Raw genomic sequence first — 21,867 nt, forward strand, 5'->3', positions numbered from 1 at the left:
CCTGGGTTTGGAGACCAAGTCTTTGCTGGCATTGTTGTTCCACTGTTGGTCTGCAGCTCCCCGCCTCCAGTGTTGCTCCTGTGGGGTCCCCACAGGCTCAGCTGTGTTCCCTAAGCTCCTGCTCACCATTACTGGGTGTCCAACAGCTCTGTTGGGTTCTTACTGGGTTAGAACTGCTCTCCACAGGTGTGTGGGTTTTGGTGGAGGGGGATGCTGAGCGGTGCTGCAGGGCTGCTGGTGGGAAGTGTGATGGGGAGAAGGGTGAAATGCATTAGAATAGAAGTGTCTGACAAAACTCGCAGGCCACTTGTGTGAGCTTTCTCCTCTTTCCCACAGCCACTGCATCCAGCAGATCCTGGAGGCCGTCCTGCACTGCCACCAGATGGGGGTGGTTCACCGGGATCTGAAGGTAGGAGCTGCAGGGAGAGTGCCTGTAGGAGGACAGGGGACCCCATCTGTGATGCAAAACACTGTAGAACAATGCTCAGAGTCCTTCAGGGCTGCTGAAACAGCAGGGAGGAACACGTGTAGGGCTGCGGGAAACCCACAGAGCAAAGACCAGCTCCGGAGCGAAATGAAAAAAGGGAGATGGGGTAGAGAGGTCTTTGTAGTCCATGGTCCCCTAAGGATCCAGGGACACCAGGACAAAGAGCAGGTCAAAGCAGTTAGGGAGCACACTGAGAGCTTCCTCTGTGCTGTGCTGGGAAGCTCCCCCTGCCAGTAGCAGAGCCCCTGGGGGGTTTTCACTCCTCTCCAACCCCCATCTCCTTCTGCAGCCCGAGAACCTGCTGTTGGCATCCAAGCTGAAGGGTGCTGCCGTCAAGCTGGCTGACTTTGGCCTCGCCATCGAGGTGGAAGGGGACCAGCAAGCGTGGTTTGGTGAGTAGGACTGGCCTGAGGTGGGGTATCCTCCAGCCCTCCTTGGCATGTTAGCTCAGGGGTGCTCCAGGACTCCGAGCCCAGGGTCACGGGAGAGTCCCAGGAGCACCAGCCCAGGAGGTACAGTGGATGAGCAGGTTGATGTGGAGCAAACAGCTCCACAGGGACTCTGTGAGTTACCGAGGTGTCCTGGTGAGATGGACAAGCCGGCAACAGGGGCAGACCGGTGGGAGGAAAGCCTCTTCCAAGCGCTGGAAGTGCACAGCAGAGCACTCCAGCCGTAGGCACCCTCTGGGGTTTGGCAGTGGCAGAAGGACACAGTTTGCTCTGCCCTCGGGAGTCACACACGGTTCTGGAAGGAGGGTGTCTGTCCCACCGGGTCGGGATGTGCCAGCTCTCTCGGCTCTCGCTATGCCCGGCCGGGGACCACTCCCCGCTGCTGAGCTGTGCGGGGACGGGGGCTGCCTGAGGGCGGGCGTGACGGGCTGTCTGTCCCAGGTTTCGCCGGCACCCCGGGATACCTCTCCCCCGAGGTGCTCCGGAAGGACCCCTATGGCAAAGCCGTGGATCTGTGGGCTTGCGGTAAGTCAGACCGGGGCTGGAATGCCGGGAGCGGGCTGGGCTGGGCGGGATGAGGCAGGATGTTCATCCAGCATGCCCCACGTCGCAGTTGCCAGTCATATCTCAGGGAGGTCAGGGTGGAGGATTTACCCAAGAGGTGGCACATTACCTCGGGCAACACACTCTCACCCAGTCCGGTGGCACCCTTCTCTGAAGGTTCAGCCCCCTTGCTAGGTACCCAAAGCTCTCAGTCAGGGGATGTGCTGCCTCTTTTCCCTGTGGTGCTGGTGGAGTCAGGCAATGCTTCCATGTAGTTGCAGCCATAGGGGAGCCTTTTTCCACCCACGATGGGGAGGAATCATCACCCACCCCTGCCAGGGTACCCACTTTGGGCTCTGCATGGTGGGCTGCCAGAGCCTTGAACCTCCCCAGGTGCTGAGCACGTTAGCACAGAGCTGGACCCACCAAGCCTTTTGCTCTTTAAACAGCGAGCAAATCTTCATATTTCCCCAATACCTGTTTCTCTGCTTGAGTTTGACCAGTCCCCAGGCTGTGTATGCTCCGGCCTCCAGCAATGAATTCTCTCCCACTGATCCTGTCTCCTCTTCTGGGCAGGTGTCATCCTCTACATCCTGCTGGTTGGGTACCCACCCTTTTGGGATGAAGACCAACACCGACTCTACCAGCAGATCAAGGCTGGGGCTTATGATGTGAGTGGGTTTGTCTTGCTGCCCCCTTTCACAGTCTCCTCTCTCTCCTGCTGTCCCTGCTTTGCAGCCTGCTGCTCTAGAAGAGCAGCCAGGACAAATTCAGACAGGTGGGAACAAGTGTTTTCCTCTGCCTGGTCACAGAGTGTTGGCCACGTTGCCATGCCCAGGCGCACACATTGGCATGTTTCATGTTCCCACTTTGCGGGAGAGACAGGTCTTGTCCCAAATGTTCCAGCTTTCTTCTTCCACTCCTGCTCTTCAGTTTTTTACCTGGCAGCTCTTTCCAGTTGCTACCATTTCTCCAACCTGTCCCAAGTTGCAGGAGAAGCAACCCAAGTGCCAAGGGGCTCTCTGCCATCTCTCACCCTGGTCCCTTTGCTTTGGCAGTTCCCCTCCCCTGAGTGGGACACGGTCACTCCTGAAGCAAAAGATCTCATCAACAAGATGTTGACCATAAACCCATCCAAGCGCATCACAGCAGCAGAGGCTCTGAAGCACCCCTGGATATCGGTGAGTTGGGCCCAAAGGTAGAGAGATGTGGGGATTCACAAGGGGAGAACATCTCATCGGGGATCACATATTATCAAACATGCTGCCAGCTCTTATCTCCATCCTGGGAAGATGGTTTCCTGGCACGGTTCCTCCCAGTGCTCTCTCAGGAGCATTTCCCCCGAGGTTTTACAGCAGACAAAAGCTTGTGAATGCAAACAGCATGTTCCTGGGGGACCTGGTGATGGGAGGGACACACATGCTCCCAGCCCTGGTGGGGACAGGCTGGTTTCTCGGTGTCACGCTGTGCTGGGGGATCTTTCTTCAGAGGCAATGGGAGTAGGCTCGTGTTTATCCATCCATCCACCCCAGCAGCAATTCCTCCACCCTTCACTGCATCCCGCTGTTTCAGCTGCTGGTTCTCGCTCAGAATCAGATCCTAAAGGCAGGAGGAGACCTTGGGCTTAACCACACGTGCAAACCCTGAGCACATTGCTAAACATGGCTGGTCAGTCAAGGGGTTAACTCAGGGGGCGGCCAGTTCTCCGCACACCCCCACCACCAGAGCAGATCCTGCTGACTCCAAAGCTTCGATCTCCCACTGCCCATTAAATTTTTATCATCTGCTGCTGCTGCCTGTGCCTCGGCCATGGGAGATCACACACTCCACGTGTGTGTGCATGTGAGAGTGGGGCTGGGGGAGCCCCTTCCCCCCAGCACTGCTCTGAGCCAGCTCTCTCTCCCCCCAGCACCGTGCCACTGTGGCGTCATGCATGCACAGGCAGGAGACAGTGGACTGTCTGAAGAAGTTCAACGCCCGGAGGAAGCTGAAGGTAACTCTGTCCAAGCTGGCTGCTAAATGCACAGTCAGGTCATTGATGGGCTTGCTCCCTGTGTGGGAAACGACAGGGTGGTGTCTCTGGGCAGTGGTGTGGGTGTGATGGGCATTTGGGGACCCCCATTGTGAAAAAGGGGAAAGAGACTGAGTGGGGTGACAGCTTCATCTGGCTGGGGTTCCCAACTGCTCGAAGAAAGCCATGGTGAAGGAAAGCACTGAGTCACACTGGACACTGGGATGAGGACTTTTCCACTGGAGTCATTGTCAAGATAGCTTCTTTTTGGGGCTGGACACGGGCCTGAGAGGCACAGTGAGACCCTTTGCCTGATGGCCAAGACACTTTGCAGCCAAGAAATAAAGTGATCCACAGACAGACAAAAAGCTCACCCACCCCAGCAGCCACACAGCCTTTCCCTTCTTGGATGCTGCTGTGTGCCACAGCCTGGACCCCTCTAAAATTATCATCTCCCTGATGCTTGAGCACCTCCCTGAGGCACCTATCTCCTGCGTGCTGCCAAGCCTGAGCCGGCAGCACGGCGCTGGGAATGGGCTCTGGAAATCACAATGCCTCCTGCAGAACAGGATGAGGCTGGTCTGTGCCACAGCCGGAGCCATCAGCGCTCCAGGCCTGAACACAGTGTGGCACAGAGCAGTACAGCTGCAGGCTACTAACAAGATTATCAAGCAAAGAAACTGGCTATAAACTATTATTACTTTTCAGCTAGACAAGTAATCAAATTAGTTCAGGCATGCGCTTCAAAATAGTAATCCATTACTGTAAGCAATTAGTCCAAAGTAATCTCATTATACGCTGAGCAACTAGTTAGTAGACTCAACTGGAGAAGGGGAAGGATTTTTACGAATGTTGTTTTGTGGTGATGATCTTTGCGTGGCTCCCATGAGCAATCCCTGCCCTGCTGCTCTGAGCTGGCACAGCTTTAATCACAATTAAATCCTGTTCCCCTCCCAGTGGGTCCCCTTGTTGCCAGCTGCCGGCCCAAGTCAGTGGGGTTGTGCTTCATCTAGGACAGGGTAGTATGAGACTGAAAAGTGCCCCGCAGATATTTAATATCCCTTTAATCTTGGAGGGAAGGCAGTTTTGGAGAATGCAACCCAATGCCCTGGTGCTGGGGATATGGGGTCAGGTATTGAGAGCTGCTTTTGATGGCAGGAGGAGAATATCAGTCCGTGGGCTAGTTTCCTTCCTTCCAGTGGCTGGGGGACAGGTGCTGAGCAGGGCTTTCCTCCCCCAGAGATGGGGGGAGCAGCAGGGTGCAGGGGGCCGGGGCCCAGCACACCCTTTCCTTCTGCCTTCCTTGTCTTTCAGGGAGCCATCCTCACCACCATGCTGGCCACCAGGAACTTCTCTGGTAGGTGCTGTCTCTGGGACTCATCTTCTTTCTTACAGGATACCCAGGGCAAATCTGTAGGGTCCCTGGAGAGCTGGCTTTGCCTCATGTGTCACAGGGAGGCTGAAGCTGCAGCCTTGTGCCTCTGGGGATGTGTGGTTTTGGGTGCTCCTCCAGGAGAGGTCACCTGGCACCTCCAGGCTAGCTGCTGGCTTGGGATGCAAGAGAGTAGGTGTCTAGTTGAGGCTCAGTGATCCACAATGCTTTAGGGCTTTGGGGTTTGTACGCACCCAACCATCTGGCTTGTGCTGGGATGGGGATGTGGGTGCTGGGGGCAGCCAGAGCTCAAGCAGCTGGTTTTGTGTCCTCCTAGAGACGTTTGTGGCTCAGGGAGAGCATCCTCTGCATCGGGAATAGGGAAAGGCCCCTGGGTGCCACTGCAGGCAGATGGCAGCAGGATCTCTCAGGTCCCTCCCCAGGCAGGTGGATGCTAATCCTGCAGGAGTCCCCACTCTCTTCCTGTCTCCCTACATCCCCAGGGCTGCTGCGGTGACAGGACCGAGCATGGCAGCCCAGCCTGTGCACTGGAGAGGTCTCAGTGCAGCCAGAAGCCCCTCTGCTCTCCCTGAGAGCTGTTCCACCTGGGGACACCTCGCTGCAGATGGGATTTCACAGGCGATTCCCCAGGCATGGAACCAAATGGAGCCGTGTGACTGCACAGCTCATCCACCCGCTGTCACCTCCAGCCCTCCCCAGTGCTGGGGATGGCCCTGCGGCGGTGCTACAGGGCTGGGGCACACCAGCCAAGCCCTGCACGCTGCTGAGCTGGCTGGTGGCAGCTGTTTGGGGTTAGTTGGGTGTTTCAGGGTGCTTTGCTGAGGCTCCCCGAGTGTCAAGTGTAGCAGGTGGGCAGGGGTGCCAGGGCAGAGGGCTGTGGCCAGGGCTGGCATCTGCATTTGTCGTGGGGGGATCGTGCTGACACATTTAGCGCTTGTGGCGGGCCCTGGAGGAGTCCAGCAGCTGGGGGGATCCGATGTCAGGCCGGGAGAGGCGGACAGGAAGCATCAAAAGGCAGGAAGTTCAAAAGCATCTCTCCTAGTGCTGCCCATCCCACGCACGGCCCGAGGGCTCAGCAGTTTCCCCGGGCACGGCAGGGCTGGTGGGCAACAGGCACTGGGCTCCACCGATCCCCCCTGCGCTGGGGGTCCAGGGGAGTGGGCTGGTTTGTGCAGCCGGGGGCTGGGGCAGTGTCGGCAGCGGTGGGTGGGCACAGGGGAAGGCGCCTGCTTTTCATCCTTGTCAAAATGCGGGCTTGCAGCTGTCGGGCCGGCGGGCCGGCAGCACATGATCCCGGCAGCATGGGGCTAAAATTAGAGGGCGGCAGGCGGGCAGCCCATTTCTCCACACTGCACCACGCCGGGTCAACAGCACCGCCCGGCCAGAGCCCGCCTCTGCCGGGCAGCCCAGCCGGCCCCCTCCAGCCGCCCCAGGGACTTGGCGTGACGATAGGACACGGGTCATGCCCCTGGCCAAGAGCCACTGGGGTAGGACAGGACAGTGCTGGCAAGGTCGCCCCTGAGCTCCCACGGGTTGCACCGGGGGGTGCCGGAGAGAAGAAGAACCCCACCAGCCGCTCCTGGGGGTCCTGCCGCCCTGGCACCCGGCACCATGCTGCTGATCCTCGCCCTCCTGGTCTTGGTGCCCTGCCTGGCTCTGCTAATCTCCTTCCTCCTCTCTCCAGGAGGCAAAAGTGGTGGCAACAAGAAGAATGACGGCGTGAAGGTAAGCCCACCCCCGGTGCCCTCTGCTGCCTGCCGCTCTGCTGCTGGGGCGGTGCTGGGGGTCTCTGTGCCGTGCCGGCGGTGAGCGTTTCCATGCCCTGCTGGCGGTGGGGGTCTCCGGGCTGTGCCCGTGGTCAGTGCAGTCCCCGCGACACCTTGCACTTTAAAGGGCAGCTGTTGGATCGGCTGTCCCGGTGTGTCCCCGTGCCACCGGCTGGGCTCCTGCCAGGACAGGCAGCGCACAGGAGGCTTTGCAGCGCAGCGGGCGCGGGGAGTGGGCTGGTGCTGGAGGGTGCCCGGCGGGAGCTCGCTGCTGTTTCATTGCCGGCAAAATGCGCTTGTCCCTCGCTGCCCCCAGGGAGGGGGAGAGGCAGAAGCTGCACCGGGACAGGGGACAGGAGGAGGCAGCTTTGCAGCCCAGAACCACGGCTTCAACAGCAGCCATCTAGTGGGATGGGTGGCCTCATCTCCTGCTCGCTCAGCATGGGGGTCCTGCTGCAGCTGGTGAGACTGGCCCCAATTCCTGTCCTATCTTGTCCCGAGGGCTGGTGTGCTGCTGGGTGACACATGGGTGCTTTTAACCCCCTTGGCAGTGCTGCTTGTCCCCTGTGCCCAGTGCAGACAGCAAAGAAACATGGTGATGCTTCGACAGAGTAAATAGCTTGGTGATTCTCTAAAAACAAGCTGGTGCTCAGTGGATCTCGTTTCTTGGCCTGCAGAGCATGCGGGTTCATCAGGCCCTCCGAGGTGGGGCCGCAGCTCTGCTCCAGGACAAGGCGGCTCCAGGAGGCAGCAAAATTCTGCTGCTTCTGGTGACATGGAGATGTCATGGATAGCGGTGTTTATTGAGCTCTGTCAAACTCCTCCTGCAGGAAGGAATGGTCCATGCGAGGGTCTTTCTCTCCTTACCTGTTCCCTTCATGAATACAATGGATCACTCGGCAAGGGAGAGCTGGCGTGGTGACATCCTCCATCGTGGTGACCTCCTACATCATCAGGCAGAGCTTTAGGAGCCCGACTGCAGAGTGGCTGCTCTCCTTCCTCCATAGGGACCCTTTGCTGGGAGAACCTGCAGAACCTTCTCCCGCCCTTTTGCAGGGACCCAGCTTTTGGGCTGTGACGGGTGCAGGGTTTTGGAAGAGCAGAGCCCTCAGCCAGCTTTTTCCTTCCTGAGTACGAATGGTTGGTGAAGCCAGAGGTCTAGGGATGGCATATCTTTCTCCCACTCTTCCCAGACCCAGCAGCTGGGACAGGAGAAACCTGCAAGGACTGAGACCATGCACAACCCTCCAAACCTGAGCTCAGCTCCACAAGAGGCCACTCTGGCCATGCAGTGTTATTCTGTAGCATGAAGCTGATGGCCTGGATGGCTCTGGGAGAACATTACTTTGCGCTGTCAGGATTCCATGGGACTCCCAGGACAGAATTAATAGGTCTGGTGCTGGCAGATCCCATGGTAGTCACAACACTCCAAGTGCCAGCCACTGCTGGCCTGTCCTCTGCTGCTCTGAGGTCCCAGCTGCTTCTGAGAGTCACCTAAGATGTGACACCACAGGTAGTACTGACTTGGTACAGGTTGCTGGAGCACAGGTGAGAGCAAACAGAAGATGCATTATTAAACTATTAAAGGAGAGATTGCTGGATGAAGAGGCTTCATCAGGCACAGTCCTGAATCTAATTTTCCAGCAGAAAGAGACAGCTTTGAATTTCTGTGTTGAGGTAGACAACCATTTGCCAGCCCAACTTGCTAATGATGCTCCCTGTTGGACTTTGAAGGAGCTTTGAGGGCAGACATTATCCTGGGAAAAGAGGCATTTCCGATTGTAGGAAAATAGTTTATTTGGGTGAACAGCCTTCTGGCTCATCACTGAAACTCAGTGAGGAGAGTCTGGTTTCAGAGCGGGATCAGAGAGGCTGGTTTGCATGCCCAGCCCTCAGCCCTTGCTGGTGAGAAGGGAGCAGATCATGAGGCTTCATTCTGAGTACAATCTACTCACCAGCACTCCTCTGAAGAGTGTGGACAAGCTCTGAGAATGGATTTGCTTTTTTATTTCCCCCTTTCCAACAAGTAAAGGGGAGACAGCTTGGCTAGATGGCCAGGAAGGTGCAGGAGGAGAAGACAAGGTAGAGACAAGCTCACTCCCAACAGCTTCCTTGCGTTGTCCACCTTCAGCATAACCATCCCCACCTCTCATTCCCATGCTCAGCCTGGGGGGACCCGCAGCATGACTCATTCAGGGGGGCACAGGGAGGCTGGGTGTTGTGGGTGAAGCTCTGATGGCCCACTGGGCAACCAGCAGATGTCAGGACACTGCTGAGCAGTGGTAACTTCTTTAACTGGCTGGAAAACCAAGGTAGGAACCTGGAAGCCTGCCTTGAGTGGTTGGGACGGTGGGAAGGGAATGGTCCTGCCTGCTTAGAGCAGGGCCACGTGGTGTGGGTCACTGTCAGAAGAGTTGTGTCCACACTTGGAGTAACATGCTGGACTAGCCATCTTCATGAGAGCAGGCAGGTCCCAGGCAGCCATCCCTGCCTTTCCTGCCCAAAGCTGTGCTGGTGGGCAGCAGGCAGCTGGAGCTGCCCTCTGGCCTGTCTGCACAGCCCTCCAACACCAGCACGGTGCCAGCCCAGGCTCAGACAGCTTGAAACTCACCCTCCTGAGGAGGTTCCTCACCTACTAAAAGCATTCCTGGGACCAGAAATCCCCCCTGAGCCCTGCTCTGGGATCCATGGGAGGTCCTCTCGTCCCAGCAGCTATGATACTTTCACTGCCCTGTGTAGTGTCACATCTTGTCCCATTGTAAACGAATGGAATCACTGCCCCTTGTTGCATCCTGTCCCGTCCTAAACTGATGAGCTCACTGCCCGTGTCGCATCCTGTTACTGTATGTCCAGACTCGACGCGGTCACTGCTTTGTGTTGCATTCTGTTGCGTCTGAAATTTCTGCAGTTTGCTGCCCCGTCTCATGTCCTTGGGTAGCAGAAGCTGCCAGTCCTTCCTGCAACAGCCCAGCTCCAGTAGCTCCCTTTCTCCATGAGGTTCCTGACAAAATACCGCAGCTCGCTCTGCCCTTTAGGATGTCTTTTTTTTGGTGAAGGAAGGGTGAGAGTTGACAGATGGGCCAGTGCCTAAAGGAGCTACAAGAGTGCTGGAAAGGGACTTTGGACAAGGGCATCGAGTGATAGAACAAGGGGGAATGGCTTCACGCAGATAGAGGACAGGTTTAGACTGGATATAAGAAAGAAATTATTTATTGTGAGAGTGTTGAGGCACTGGAACAGATTGCTCAGAGAAGCTGTGGGTGCCCCATCGCTGCAAGTGTTCAGGGCCGGGTTAGATGGGGCTCTGAGCAACCTGGTCTAGGAACTGGATGATCTTTAAGGTCCCTTTCAATCCAAACCATTCTGTGATTCCATCATTCTATGACCTAGCGAGGACGGGGAGAGCAGCAGTAGCAGAGGGAGAAGCTCACTGAGGATGCTGGTGGGAGCCAATTAGGATGTGAAAGGAACAATGAGGGGGAATGGAAATCATCAGGTTTTATGCTGTAGCCCACCCATGCACCCTAATGGGTTGCTCCATGGACTTTTCCAAGAGATTTACACAGTGTGTGCTGCTTTTCCCTCTGCAGGGCAGGCACAGCTGGTGCCTCGTTAAATATGCTGGTACACCACTTTGTTATTTGGCACTGCAGATTCTGATTTCTGCACATTGGTATTCCCTGACGCACACTGGGATTCATTCCCTGGGAGCCAGAGGTGCAGAAAGGGTATGAGGTCAGCATGTATGTCCCCCTTTCTCCTAGCTAAATTAAAGATGGAGATGGGGAGCAGAGCACAGTAAGGAAGGTGAGTCCAGAAATAGTTTGGGATTGCAAGCAGAAGAGTGGCTATGAGGTCATCCAACCCAAAAACCTTAAAGCCTAGTAGTAGTGGTCAAGGATGGAGATAAATGTGCAGGTCTTCTCTTTGGAGTCCTGATATAAAGCACTGGAGCTATGCTCAGGACTGCTTCCCACACTGTGGGCCTGCCTTGAGGCCTTAAGGCCTGGCTGGCCTTAAACCAGTCAGCTCAGGACTGGTCTAGTCCTAGGCTAAACCTGAAGAAGTATCTCCACACCGGTCAGTGCCATCAGCAGATGCACCCAGAGCAGGTCCAGAGAAGTCAGTACAGCATTCACGCTGGGCACAGGGCTGTGGTGAAGCTGCCTTAGCTTTTCAGTATCCCGCTTCTGTTCCTGTGAGCTTGCTGGCCTGGTCACAGGCCTCCAGAGCGGTCATTGACTCCTAGAGGATTCCCTTTTGGACTAGCCAGGTCCTTGGGATGAGCAGCCCCAGAGATTGTGGCAGGTCAGGAGAGAAAGGTGCTGCCAGGAATGTGGAGAGGGAGCTGACAAGTCACCACCAACACTGCGGCCGGCGGCACATCCCCACAGGAGCAACGAGTCCCTCGGCGCCTTTCGTTTGCCCCTCCATGAGGACTGAGAAGGGTGGCTCAGGAGCTGCTGCCTTTCATGTGCAGCTCTCAGCCTTTCTCACTCTATGTCTCTTCCTGTTCCATCTCTTCTCCTTGTTTTTCCAGAAAAGAAAGTCCAGTTCCAGCGTTCAGTTAATGGTGAGTGTCCTTCGTCTTCCTAAATGCCGATATTGCTGGGCCTCTCCACATGTTCCAGCTTCCCCCGTTTTTGGAAGTTACCTCGGGGTAGGGAAGAAGGGACAGAGGGGTTGGAGGGAACATCCTCAAAGCCGTATCACCCACAAACCCCATTAACAGGGTTGGTGCAGGCACTTGCTGGCCACCAGCTGGTGGGAAGCCAGCCCTGGTTCTTGCTGATGGGTTCTCATGCCGTTTCTCCCAGTTCTCCTGACTCAGGTCTGCAGGCTGCATCGGTCCAAGGAGCCTTGGAGAAACACCTTCCATGCCTCTGCGGGGACTGTATGGTCATGGGACACCTTGCCAACCTACATCGGGGTCTTCTGGGTAATACACAAGCAAGGCTCTGCTGGGAAGAGCTAGCAGAGCCATTGCTCTAGCTCCGCTAGCAGAGTTGCCTTGATGAGGCTCCCGGAGAGAGACGGGGGGTCAGTACCCCTCTCCCCCCAAATCTGTGTAGTGCTCAGCTGTTTCTTGAAAGAGCTGTGTCTCAGCCTTCAGTGGTCCATGTGGGTCTTGGAAGCACTGTTTTATTGTACATTTCTCTCCCTACTCTGCGGTCAGTGTGGTCTCTCACTCCTGCACAGTCCCCTCTTTCTCATCCCAGCTCCTCCTCGCTGTTAATTTGTACATCTCTCTCTTTATTGTACAGTCAACATGGTGTCTTCCACCCCTGCACAGCCCCTCTCCCTGCCCCTCCGGCAACGCTCCTAGGAACCCACCACATGGCCCCTGGACCTGCCCCCATCTCTGTCCCCACAGGTGTCGGTAGGAAAGGCAGCGCCGTTCCTACGAGACCCTCCACAGCCCACCTCTTGTGCCCTTGGCGACAAGGGGTGGAGGTCAGGGAGGGCTCTGCCAGTGCTGCCCTAGAGCTGTGGTTGAGGACAGGTTGGACCTGCTGGCGTTTTCCTTGGTTTCTGTCTGTTGGCACAGTTGAGCGCTGTGGGGTCGGACTCGGGGGGCTGTCGAACACACGAGCTCCGTCCGTCACAGGGAGAAGACCCTTCTCACCACCCCATCTCTCCTTTCTGTTCTTTGCTCAGGAATCGTCGGAGAGCACCAACACCACCATTGAGGACGAAGACACCAAAGGTACCAGTGGGGGCACATGGGAAGGTGGGCAGGTTGTTTAGGAGGGCTGCCCATGGGTCTGGCCGCCCCTCACGAGATATTTGCTACAGCAAAACCCACCACCATTGAGCTGCCTCAGGGCCCTTAAGAAGTTGCTTTAACTCCTCAGGTGTTTTCACTGCTGGGTTGCTGACACAAGCAGCTGGGGCACTGCTGGCGAGGAGCAGGGTGCTCCTGTGAACAGGGATGTTCCTTGAAAGCGGGTGTGGAAATGGCAGAAATCTGCAGGGATAGTAGCCCAGCTGCTCTTTTAAAATAAATGTCCCTTCGGGAAAAGCCTCAGGGGAAATCCCCGTCTGCCGCCCGCCTGCCTGCCAGAGGCAGCTTTCTAAGAATAACCCAGGGAATAATTTATCGGTGTTAATTTGTAAAGTCTCTCGATGAAGTGATCTCGGCACAAAGTAAGATGGACTTTGGCCTGACATGAGAGCTAATGGGACAACTCATCCTCCTGGAGAGGGGCTCCCTGAGCCTGGATGTGGAGGCAGGTGGTGCCCAGGAAGTGATGGGATTCCCTCGCCTTTCTGGACAACTCCTAGGAACGCTCCTTCTCCTTTCATTAGTCACAATGCAAAGGGAAAAAAGTCAAGCATGATGCCAATTTGCATTTGAAGCAGAGCATTGTCAGTAAGCCCAGGGTTACCTCTGACAGCTCCTCCTGCATCCCTGGGAGCCAAAGTTGCTCTTGCAGCCCATCCCTTCCCAGATGAACCAGCAGTGCCTGGAATCCCTGGCAGCAGATGCACAGGTCTGTGCCCTTTGCTGGGTCCCTTCTTGTGTCTCCTGGTGTGGCTGCACATGTCATTTACTTGTTCTCCTCCCTGCTGAGACCCTGTCCTCCCATTTCAGAGGGAGGTGAGAGCATCCTTGGTCCAGCTTGCCCTAGCTGGCCTCTGCTGTGAGTTCATGGGGTAAAGGGTCTCCGCTTAGCAACACTTTTCAGCCAAGACCAGCCTGTCCCAACTTTTGGGCTGAGGGTAGCTTCCCACTTGGTGATTAACCTTTTGGCTCTTTGGAAAATTATAGAAGTTTTCAGTTTTTCCCTGACTTTGAAAATCTGGAGATGAGGAGCCCTTCCACACATCTCTATCCCAAGTCGCTCTCCTGCTTTTTCCCTGTACAGTTTCCAAAGTCACCCCACGTCCTGTGGTCTTTTTCTGATGAGACGAAGATCTCTCACCAATATGGTAACACCAGCAACTACTTCTGGTTTGTTTTATGCTTTTATTTCCCTTTTCTCTTTGAACCAACAGTACGGAAGCAAGAAATCATTAAAGTCACAGAGCAGCTGATTGAAGCAATAAGCAATGGAGACTTCGAGTCCTACACGTGAGTGTGCCCAGTGCAGGTTTGGGCTGGGTGAGGGCTCAGCCTCCCAGACCGGGGTCTGGGACTCCTACAATACTGCCGAGGAGGTTTCGCTGCTGCCCGGGGCAGGGTGACCAGGTTGATGTAGTGGGGGAGAGTGGAGACCATGCAAGAGAAGGGGACATCAGTTTCCAAGCCTGATGCTGCTCTCCTGCTCAGCTGACCACAGCTCTTTGGTCTCACTGTCACAGATGAGCCCAATTTTTGGTTTGCAGAAAGAGGAATAATTGTAAACATGATTTATGGTGAAAGAAGTGTTTGCATCCATGGAATCCATTATATCCAGATTGCCACAGGCTGTTCTGAAGCGTAGATGATTTCTTCTTGCTGAGCTGATGCTGTTCAGAGTACACCTCTTCTGTGTCCAAGGCTGATTTAATTAGTGATGTCTGAGTGAGTGCAGGTCTTTGTCCCTGCCTCAGAGGATTGCAGCAGGCATATTTTGATACAGAGCAGATAATATGAGTTTTTTCCCTGATGTCTTCCTTTCTTGTAAAGAAGATGGCAATGTTTGAGGAGTTTTAATTGCAGAGGGTGACTGATGGAGAATGCACCCTGCTTTGCTGGGGTCCTGGCTGCAGCCAGTGGGCAGGAGTTGAGGTGGGTTGGGCAGAATGCAGGGATGAGGTCAGATTTTTGCAAGAATTACTCACTGGTGCAGACACTCCTCATCCTGAAGGAACCATCCTGAGCAGGAGGCATTTGGGTTCTTCAGGCTCTCATACCAGAAGTGGTGAGATAACCTCTCCCTTTTCTCTCTCTTTCCCGGCTCCCCAGGAAGATGTGTGACCCTGGAATGACTGCTTTTGAGCCCGAGGCTCTGGGTAACCTTGTGGAAGGCCTGGATTTCCACCGATTCTACTTCGAAAACCGTAAGCAGCTCACCTGCTTTCTGAGGGACCCCTCCCACCTCCCATGTACTTGTCTTGACCTCCATCAATTTGCTGAAGGGAATAGGGTTAGGGTGGCTGTGGGAGCATCTCTGGTTGATCTGGAGGATCCTAGTAGGAGGTGTTAGGTCAGCTGGGGCCAGGAGTCTGTAGAGGAGTTGTTGGGTTAGCTGTTTTCTAGGTGAGCCCATGCTGAACCCACATGTACAGCATTTACTCAGCCCCATCAAGCAGAGAGCATAACACAAGTGTCTCCCCTTCCCACATTGTTGCCACCCTGGGCAAGAGCCACCCAAACTCCTTCCCCTGCCTAAATCCCCTTGTGCTTGTCCCCTCTCCAGTGTGGTCCCGGAACAGCAAGCCTGTGCACACGACAATCCTGAACCCCCACATCCACCTGATGGGAGATGAGTCCGCCTGCATTGCCTACATCCGCATCACGCAGTACGTGGACTCCGGAGGGATCCCCCGCACTGCCCAGTCCGAGGAGACCCGCATCTGGCACCGCCGGGATGGCAAATGGCAGATTGTTCACTTCCACAGATCTGGCGCGCCCTCGGTCCTACCGCAGTAAGCCCTGTGAGCATCCGGGGACGGGGCACAGGGGATAAGGAGGGCTGGGTGTGGGCTCGCTGCAGCATTGAAGCTCACAGCACGTGGGATCCTGTCCCAAGGATCCGTGATGGGGAGGAGGTGGCTGATTGCTGTGAGATGGCAATGAGGGGAGAGGGATGCTCTGCCAAAGGGATGGTCAAAGCAAATTTCGGCTCTTCCTGGGTTGTGTTTTGCAGCTGAAGCGCGGCCCTGCCCGGGTTGGGTTTGTCACTGACTGACTACCAAGGGGAGACCTCCTCCGACATGTTCACCTACGGGACTTTGGCTGTTGGCTCTGCTGCTTGGTTCCCGCTGGAATAACCCCTCGCTTCTCACCGCACACACACGACAGCCCCGCCAGTGCAGCGCAAGCATCCCATCAAACCCCCCACCCTGCCGGGGTCATGGCGCTGGGCCCCCTTCCTCTGCATGAACCAGAAAAAGAGAAACCATGAACTTAACCCCAAGCATCTGGCAGGTGTACAGGCCTCCCTCATCGGCTGCATAGCGTCGGTGGGCCCCCTCACTACCCAGCACATCTCCTGAACTGGGCTCAGACTCATCATCCGCCTCCATCCCCACCTCTGCTGGAAGCCCTCTGAGGAAGAGGAGGGCAGTTTTGAGCCGCTCTCTGCTGCATCCTCCCTGTGTGCTGGTGGATTTTGCTTTGCTGCTCTCAAGGTCCCCGTCTGCCACCATGACTTCCGCCTGCTCCTGACCTGAGTTCCTGCTTCCCAGCAGCCTCGGCCGGGGAACTGCAATTCAATCCATTTGCAAAGTCCATTTTTCACGCGTACCTGTGCAAGGAGGGCCGTGTTTGGATGGGTGAGTAAAGATTGTCTGTATTTTTTCCCTTCCCAGCGCAGGCTGGCTCCTTCCCAGGAGAGCAAGTAGGTTTGCACCCTGGCTCCAGGCAGCTGCTGTGCCAAGAAGGATGCTCTCCCTCCTTCCTCCCTTCTCCCTTTGGAGCAGAGACTGGCAATGCTGGGAGAAGAGAGGATGAGAAAGACGACTGCTTCGCAGTACCACATCGTCACAGACGGGAGCTGGGGCTCTCCCATCCATATCCGGGAGGTAGCATTGCCCCTGCGCCCTCCTGCTCACCCACCACTCAGCCTGGATCCTTTACCCCAGCACCCACCCCTGCCCCCCCGCCACAGCACTGGTGTTCCCCTGCTCCTGACTCCCCGGATGGGACAGGGGCAGCCTAGCTGGCTGCTGGCTCGGGCACAAACCTCCATGTGACTCCTTCCAGCGACAACAAGGAATGCAAGCTTTAGTGACAAACTGCAGAATCTGATTGTGCTTCGGCAAAAACAAACAAGCCTTTCGCTGTCTTCTCCTTTGAGCGCATGCCTTTTTATAGGGAAAAGAAACCAACCTACCGTGTATTTCGTAACTTGATTTTGAGTATTTGCTGAAATGGATCTTTATGTAATAACTAGAAACATTCAACTGTTTAAGTGGGGAGGGAGGGGGGATTTTCGGGGATTGCTGTTTTTCATTGCGTTTACATTTGAAGTGGGGTTGTTCTGCCAGGGGTCCCACGGCTGCCAGTCCCCTCCTCACACTGTGGTGGCTTGTCCCGTTCTGTCCCACAGCATTGGGTGGCAGAGGCACCCACCTCCAGGGGCACCCATATTGCCATGGCGCCTTCCTACACCCCATGGGTCTTCCTGCAGGGCAAACCACAGCGGTGGCTCTGGGAGTGCCACCAGCACGTGGCTTTCAGGACAGAAGACATGGCCGGGAAGGGGAATGTTGGTCTCACCTCTTTGCCATCAGGCAGAGGTCCAAGGGTGGGTGTTTTTCCGGCAATTCTTCCATTTCACATTCTCTTTTTTTCCGACTGGAGCCTCTTCACTCACTGACGTGAGGCTTCTGCAGCACTGCTGCCCCGGGGTACTTTCTAGCTTCACTCTCTTTGTCTGCATGGTGTTTAACTTTCTAGACGGTGCGTGTGTTGAAAAACAAAGAAATGAACAAAAACTGCTTGTTTTGGACCTAAAAAAAAAAAAAAGAAAAAGGAAAAAAAAGGAAAAAAAAAAGAGGAAATGTTTCCTCCATGTAAATTCTGAGCGTGTATTTTGCCTTTTCTGTGGTTTTGAATGCTTTGCTCTCTGTTGAGGCAGGGACGGCCACCATGCCAAATGCAGCTGCATCCTTGCAGACTGCAAAAATATTTTCCCACTGGATGGAGGAGAAGAAATCTAAACTGCTGGGACATGGACAGGCCCTGAGAAGTGTTTTGGTGTGTTCCTCTGTGCCAGCAGTGCGATGGCTGCTGGTGATGTATGTAGGAGATGCCTTTTTGGGGGCAAATCACAGAGCTGATCCATGGGTGCCTGTGGGGGTCCCCATGCCCTTTGTGGACCTGTGCACCACAGGCTTGCAAGAGTTCCCCAAAGCAGGGAGATCCATACAGGGAAAGGATTAACTTTTAAGGTAGAGTTTGGGTGTTTTTACAGATCTGTTTTTCTTCCTGTAGTCATGTAGTGCTGAAGTTTTTTTAATTTTTAAAGGAAGGACTCAGCTCTTTCACAGTTCTCTCTCTCCCCCTCTCCAGAGCTGGCTCTGAAGCCAGCTGCGGTCAGTGTCATCCACCTTCTGATGTCCAAGCTCTCCAGGTGTCAAGAGGATTTTTGGGAATTGGTATAAGGTGGATGATGATGGAGACATCGCAGCAGGGCTCTGCATGGGGGCTGAAGGGCAGATGCCATCTCAGCCTGGTTTTGAAGCTGCTGATAGCTGTGGACCTTGGGTGGGCTGTGAGAGTGAAGCTGCTCCAGCAGCTGCTACTGGAGAAAGGACTGGGACTAGGGGCGTGGTGGGATTCGCTGGGAATAACAGATGAGATGGGGTAGATACAATCTCCTTTCACTGAGAACCCACAGTCACTTCTAGGGAGAAGCATCTTGGCTCCCAGGAAGGCTTTGAGGCATCTTCTTGGAGAGAGTTTCTTCTCCTTGAGGTTTCCCTAAGGTCATCTCCCCAGGAGGCAGCTGGATGTCCTTGCAACACTCCTTTCCAAGGGAAGCAGAGTCTGAAGTTTAAACTCCTTCTAGTCTTCCAGTCAAGCTGCAGCCTGACCAAGGAAGACTCAACTTCCCAACATGCCCACGCTGGCAGCATTAAGCACCTGCACTTTAGGGGTCTGTCCTGCCTGGTGTCTCTGCCCCACCTTGCCCTGCTTCTCCAGAGCAGGTTCCTGTATCTCCAGAGCGTCTCAGCAAGCACTGATGGACCACCACCATTTCTTTCAGTATCCGTGGAAAACATCTGTCTCTGTCTTCCTTTGCATTTGTTAATTTCTCCTAAACTTGCAGGAGAGCTATATAAATAAGTTTTCACCATCCTTCTTTGGCTGGAAGAGCCAGGGATGCTGCTGTTACATCTCTACTTTTAAGCTGTTGATACTGTCCTTGACACTTGCAAACGGGCATGGCCCCAACAATCCCATCATGGTTCTGGGAATGACAAGGTCCAGGGATGTTCCTAATAAGCAACATGGACAAGGCCACCTTGTTGGGATAGAGTTTACCACCATGGACTTCCAGTCCCATCAGCCTCAAGGCTGGAGATCAGGCTATGGCATGTTTCATTTACTGGCACAGACAGAACTCCTCTCCTTTGGTCTCCTGGTGTCTGGGTCAAACCAAACTCAGAAGTCCTCCAAACTCATCTTCTCTTCCACCTCTTCCAGACCACAGGGGATGTCTAACTGGGAGCACTTGCTGTAGTGGTGTTGAGTTCCCAGCTCCACAAGTGGGCTTGGGAGCTGCCTGTTTTCCCTTCCTGGCTGCCAAGGTCCACGGGCAACATCGTAATTTCTCACATCTTGCTGATGCAACCCCTCTGGAAGACCAAGAGGTCACTCCTGGGCCTCTGCTCTATGCTGGAGGAGCAGGCACCCTCCTCCTCACCCCAGCCAGGCACAGCTGGGAGAGCTCTCTTTCCCCACAAAACCCGCATGAAGTGCCCTTTCTTCCAGGCACCAAACCCTTGTCTGATCCCAAACCTTCCTCTCCTCCCATGGATGACCCATGGATCCCCAGAAGCTGGAGCAGGCAGCAGTCATCTACTCCCCCTTGGAGCTCCCAGTGGGCTCTGCAGCCCGTGGTGGGATTGCAGTGCCGTGTGTGAGAGGGCAGCCACACAGCCCCATGGACCAAGAGGTGTCTGCCAGCAGGAGATCCCATAACCTCCTCTGACCACCCCAGGAGACAGACTGACCCTTCTTCCCGAGCACAGGACACGTCATGGTGTACCCCACGCTCTTGATGCTGCACAGATCCTCCAGCCAGCAGAGTAGAGACCTCACCCTTGCCCATGTCCCAAGGTGCAGGTCCCAGTCCATCTGTATCAGACAGGGAAACACAGACGTGAGCAGGCTGTGGGGACACCAGAGCAGGGGCTGGTGGCCACTCTGCCACCAGAGTCATCTGAATCTCTTTCCCTCGTGCAGGTCATCAACAGGGAGTGGGAGAGAGGGAGCAGTGGAGGGGACTGTATCGAGTGGCTCCTTCCTTCTTTGGATTGTTGTCCCTTTTTTCTAACTGTTGCACAATTTTAGGGCTTTTGTAACATTTTTTGGACAAGCAGGGAAAATATGTTAACAGTGGTTTAAGGAAAAAAAAATGAGATCTATCTCTCTCTCTTATATATTATATATATATATAAAATATATATACTTACAGGAAATCTCTATGGAAATATTTATTTAAGATGATTGCAAAAAATATATTATAATTAAGAGTATACCAAGCTTTGTCACGTAACAAAAATTCAGGCCCCGGGGAGGGGTATCTGCCTGTCCCCTCGTGTCTGTCCGTCTGTACGGTTGCAGCTGAAGCCTTTCTCTTCTCTTTTTGTAAGTGCACTCGAACTGTTGAGCAGTGTGACCGTGTTGGATTCAGTGGGAACTTGGGGGGGGGGGGGGGGGGGGGGGGGGGAGGATTGATTTTGTTTCCTTTTCCGTTGTCTTTTTTGAACCTGCGGCTGTGAACAGAATGATCACTGCTCAATCGGATGCTCTGTTTGGGGTGGGCGGTGGAGGGGGACGGGGAGCAGGGTGGGTGTGGGAGGGAGGGCGAGTGTCAGTTTTATTCTTGGTGTTCAAGTGCAATAAATAGCTACCAACTTCTGAGCATGGAAACGGATGATTCTCCGTCACTGCAGTGACTCAGACCGTCTGCCACCCCCTTGTCCCTCCGTCACCACACTCCTGTCCTCGAAAGCATTAAGGCTGGGACCAGGCCTTGGGCAGGGGCTGCAGGTATCCTGCTGCCTGCAGGATGCTGGTACTCTGGACATGGCCCACCCCTGGTGTCCAGCATCTCTGGGGTTTCAGGGAGCTCAGTGTCATGCCCAGACCCAGATCATTGCAATCCAGCCCTTTTCCCAGGGACAGGGCTCTGGGGGCTGCAGGTGTCTGGGAGCCCCCAGTAGGTGTTCAGGCTAGATGGGGGGTGGTGGTGACCACTGGGCAGTTTGGGGGAGTTTGGAGGAAGCTAGTGCTGCAGGGTGAGGGGCACAGGACCCCCAGCCAAGTCCAGGGAGATTTTGGGGGGGCTCCCAGGGGCACCTGCTGGGCTTTGCCCATGCAGGTGGGCTGGTACCTCAGGGGGACTGGAGCCGGGCTGCCACATTCCCTGTTCCTGCCCCACCCCAGGCCCTGGGGTGCCCCTTTGCCCCCTCTTCCTGCCATCTGCCCCAGCCCCGGCAGGTGTCAGCACTGGAATATTCCCACTGCTGCATCCCCCCCAGCCCCGGGCAGCCACGCATGGCACAGGACACGTGTCTTCCGGATGTGCCACTGCCCCAGTGCCTTTTGCCCCTGGTGTCCTCCCTCACTGCCAGATTTGCCTCCCAACCACATCCCCTGGCACAGCCTCGGCTCCATCCCTCCCATCGCTCTGCAGTACAGTGCTGATTGATGGCAGCTGCCAAGGGAGAGCCCTGAGGATCCCAGGATTGCAGTGGGGATTTGGGGAATATGGCATGACCCCATGCAGGTAGAAAAAGCTGAGAAACATGCAGAGACTGGACCATCTTGGTCAGCCCAGAGCAGCTTCAACTCCATGCTGTGGGAAGGCATCAGGTTCTCCCGGTTCTCTGGTACTTTGTGGCCGGCAGTGACATCATGAAACACTGGAGTGCACCACCCCACACAGAGCCCTGTGTGCCCCTCCAGGGGCCAGCCCAGCCCAGGCTCCCTGGCCAGCACCCACAGCGATGGCTGGGCAACACCGTGACCTCCTGAGGCCTCCTGCTCAGTAAATAGTGTCAAGGTTAGAGTGAGGGATTCATTGGGCCCATAAATGTTTATGGCAGGCCCTCCCCGCTCCCCAGCCACCATGGTCTGAACTTTTCATCAGCCACGCTTTTATGGCCGGACTCTAATGATTAACCCGGGGCCAGCAGTCGAAGGCACCTCATAGTTGTGCTGCCGGAGCCCCACATGCCTGGAGTAGCTGGGGCTGGGGGACCCCCATTGCCCCCACGGGCCGCAGCCTTGGTGGGTATGGTGAGGAGGATGGGGAAAGCTGTCCGTGGTCCTGCAGGAGAAAGGAAGGCCAGAGCCATTCAGGAATGAGCTCAGCATCCCTGGACAAGAGGAG

General features: G+C 55.3%; 1 protein-coding gene across 2 annotated transcripts in view; it reads left to right on the forward strand.

Annotated features, from left to right (window-relative positions):
* CAMK2A (calcium/calmodulin dependent protein kinase II alpha) overlaps positions 1-19,943 on the forward strand; it is a 34,006-nt gene extending 14,063 nt beyond the window's left edge. Inside the window, exons 6-19 of one of the 2 annotated variants that reach the window (XM_039559621.1) lie at positions 337-409; positions 777-879; positions 1,378-1,461; positions 2,056-2,150; positions 2,538-2,660; positions 3,389-3,472; positions 4,805-4,847; positions 6,568-6,608; positions 11,190-11,222; positions 12,308-12,356; positions 13,649-13,724; positions 14,541-14,635; positions 14,995-15,232; positions 15,445-19,943. In XM_039559621.1, the coding sequence (XP_039415555.1) occupies positions 337-409; positions 777-879; positions 1,378-1,461; positions 2,056-2,150; positions 2,538-2,660; positions 3,389-3,472; positions 4,805-4,847; positions 6,568-6,608; positions 11,190-11,222; positions 12,308-12,356; positions 13,649-13,724; positions 14,541-14,635; positions 14,995-15,227 (1,132 nt within the window). In that variant the 3' untranslated portion in view covers positions 15,228-15,232; positions 15,445-19,943. The remainder of the gene's footprint in view (positions 1-336; positions 410-776; positions 880-1,377; positions 1,462-2,055; positions 2,151-2,537; positions 2,661-3,388; positions 3,473-4,804; positions 4,848-6,567; positions 6,609-11,189; positions 11,223-12,307; positions 12,357-13,648; positions 13,725-14,540; positions 14,636-14,994; positions 15,233-15,444) is intronic. The other variant, XM_039559622.1, reaches the window with a different exon arrangement.
* Positions 19,944-21,867: the final 1,924 nt, after the last annotated feature.

This window comes from Corvus cornix, chromosome 13, assembly GCF_000738735.6.
Source record: "Corvus cornix cornix isolate S_Up_H32 chromosome 13, ASM73873v5, whole genome shotgun sequence".
Lineage (NCBI taxonomy): Eukaryota > Metazoa > Chordata > Aves > Passeriformes > Corvidae > Corvus > Corvus cornix.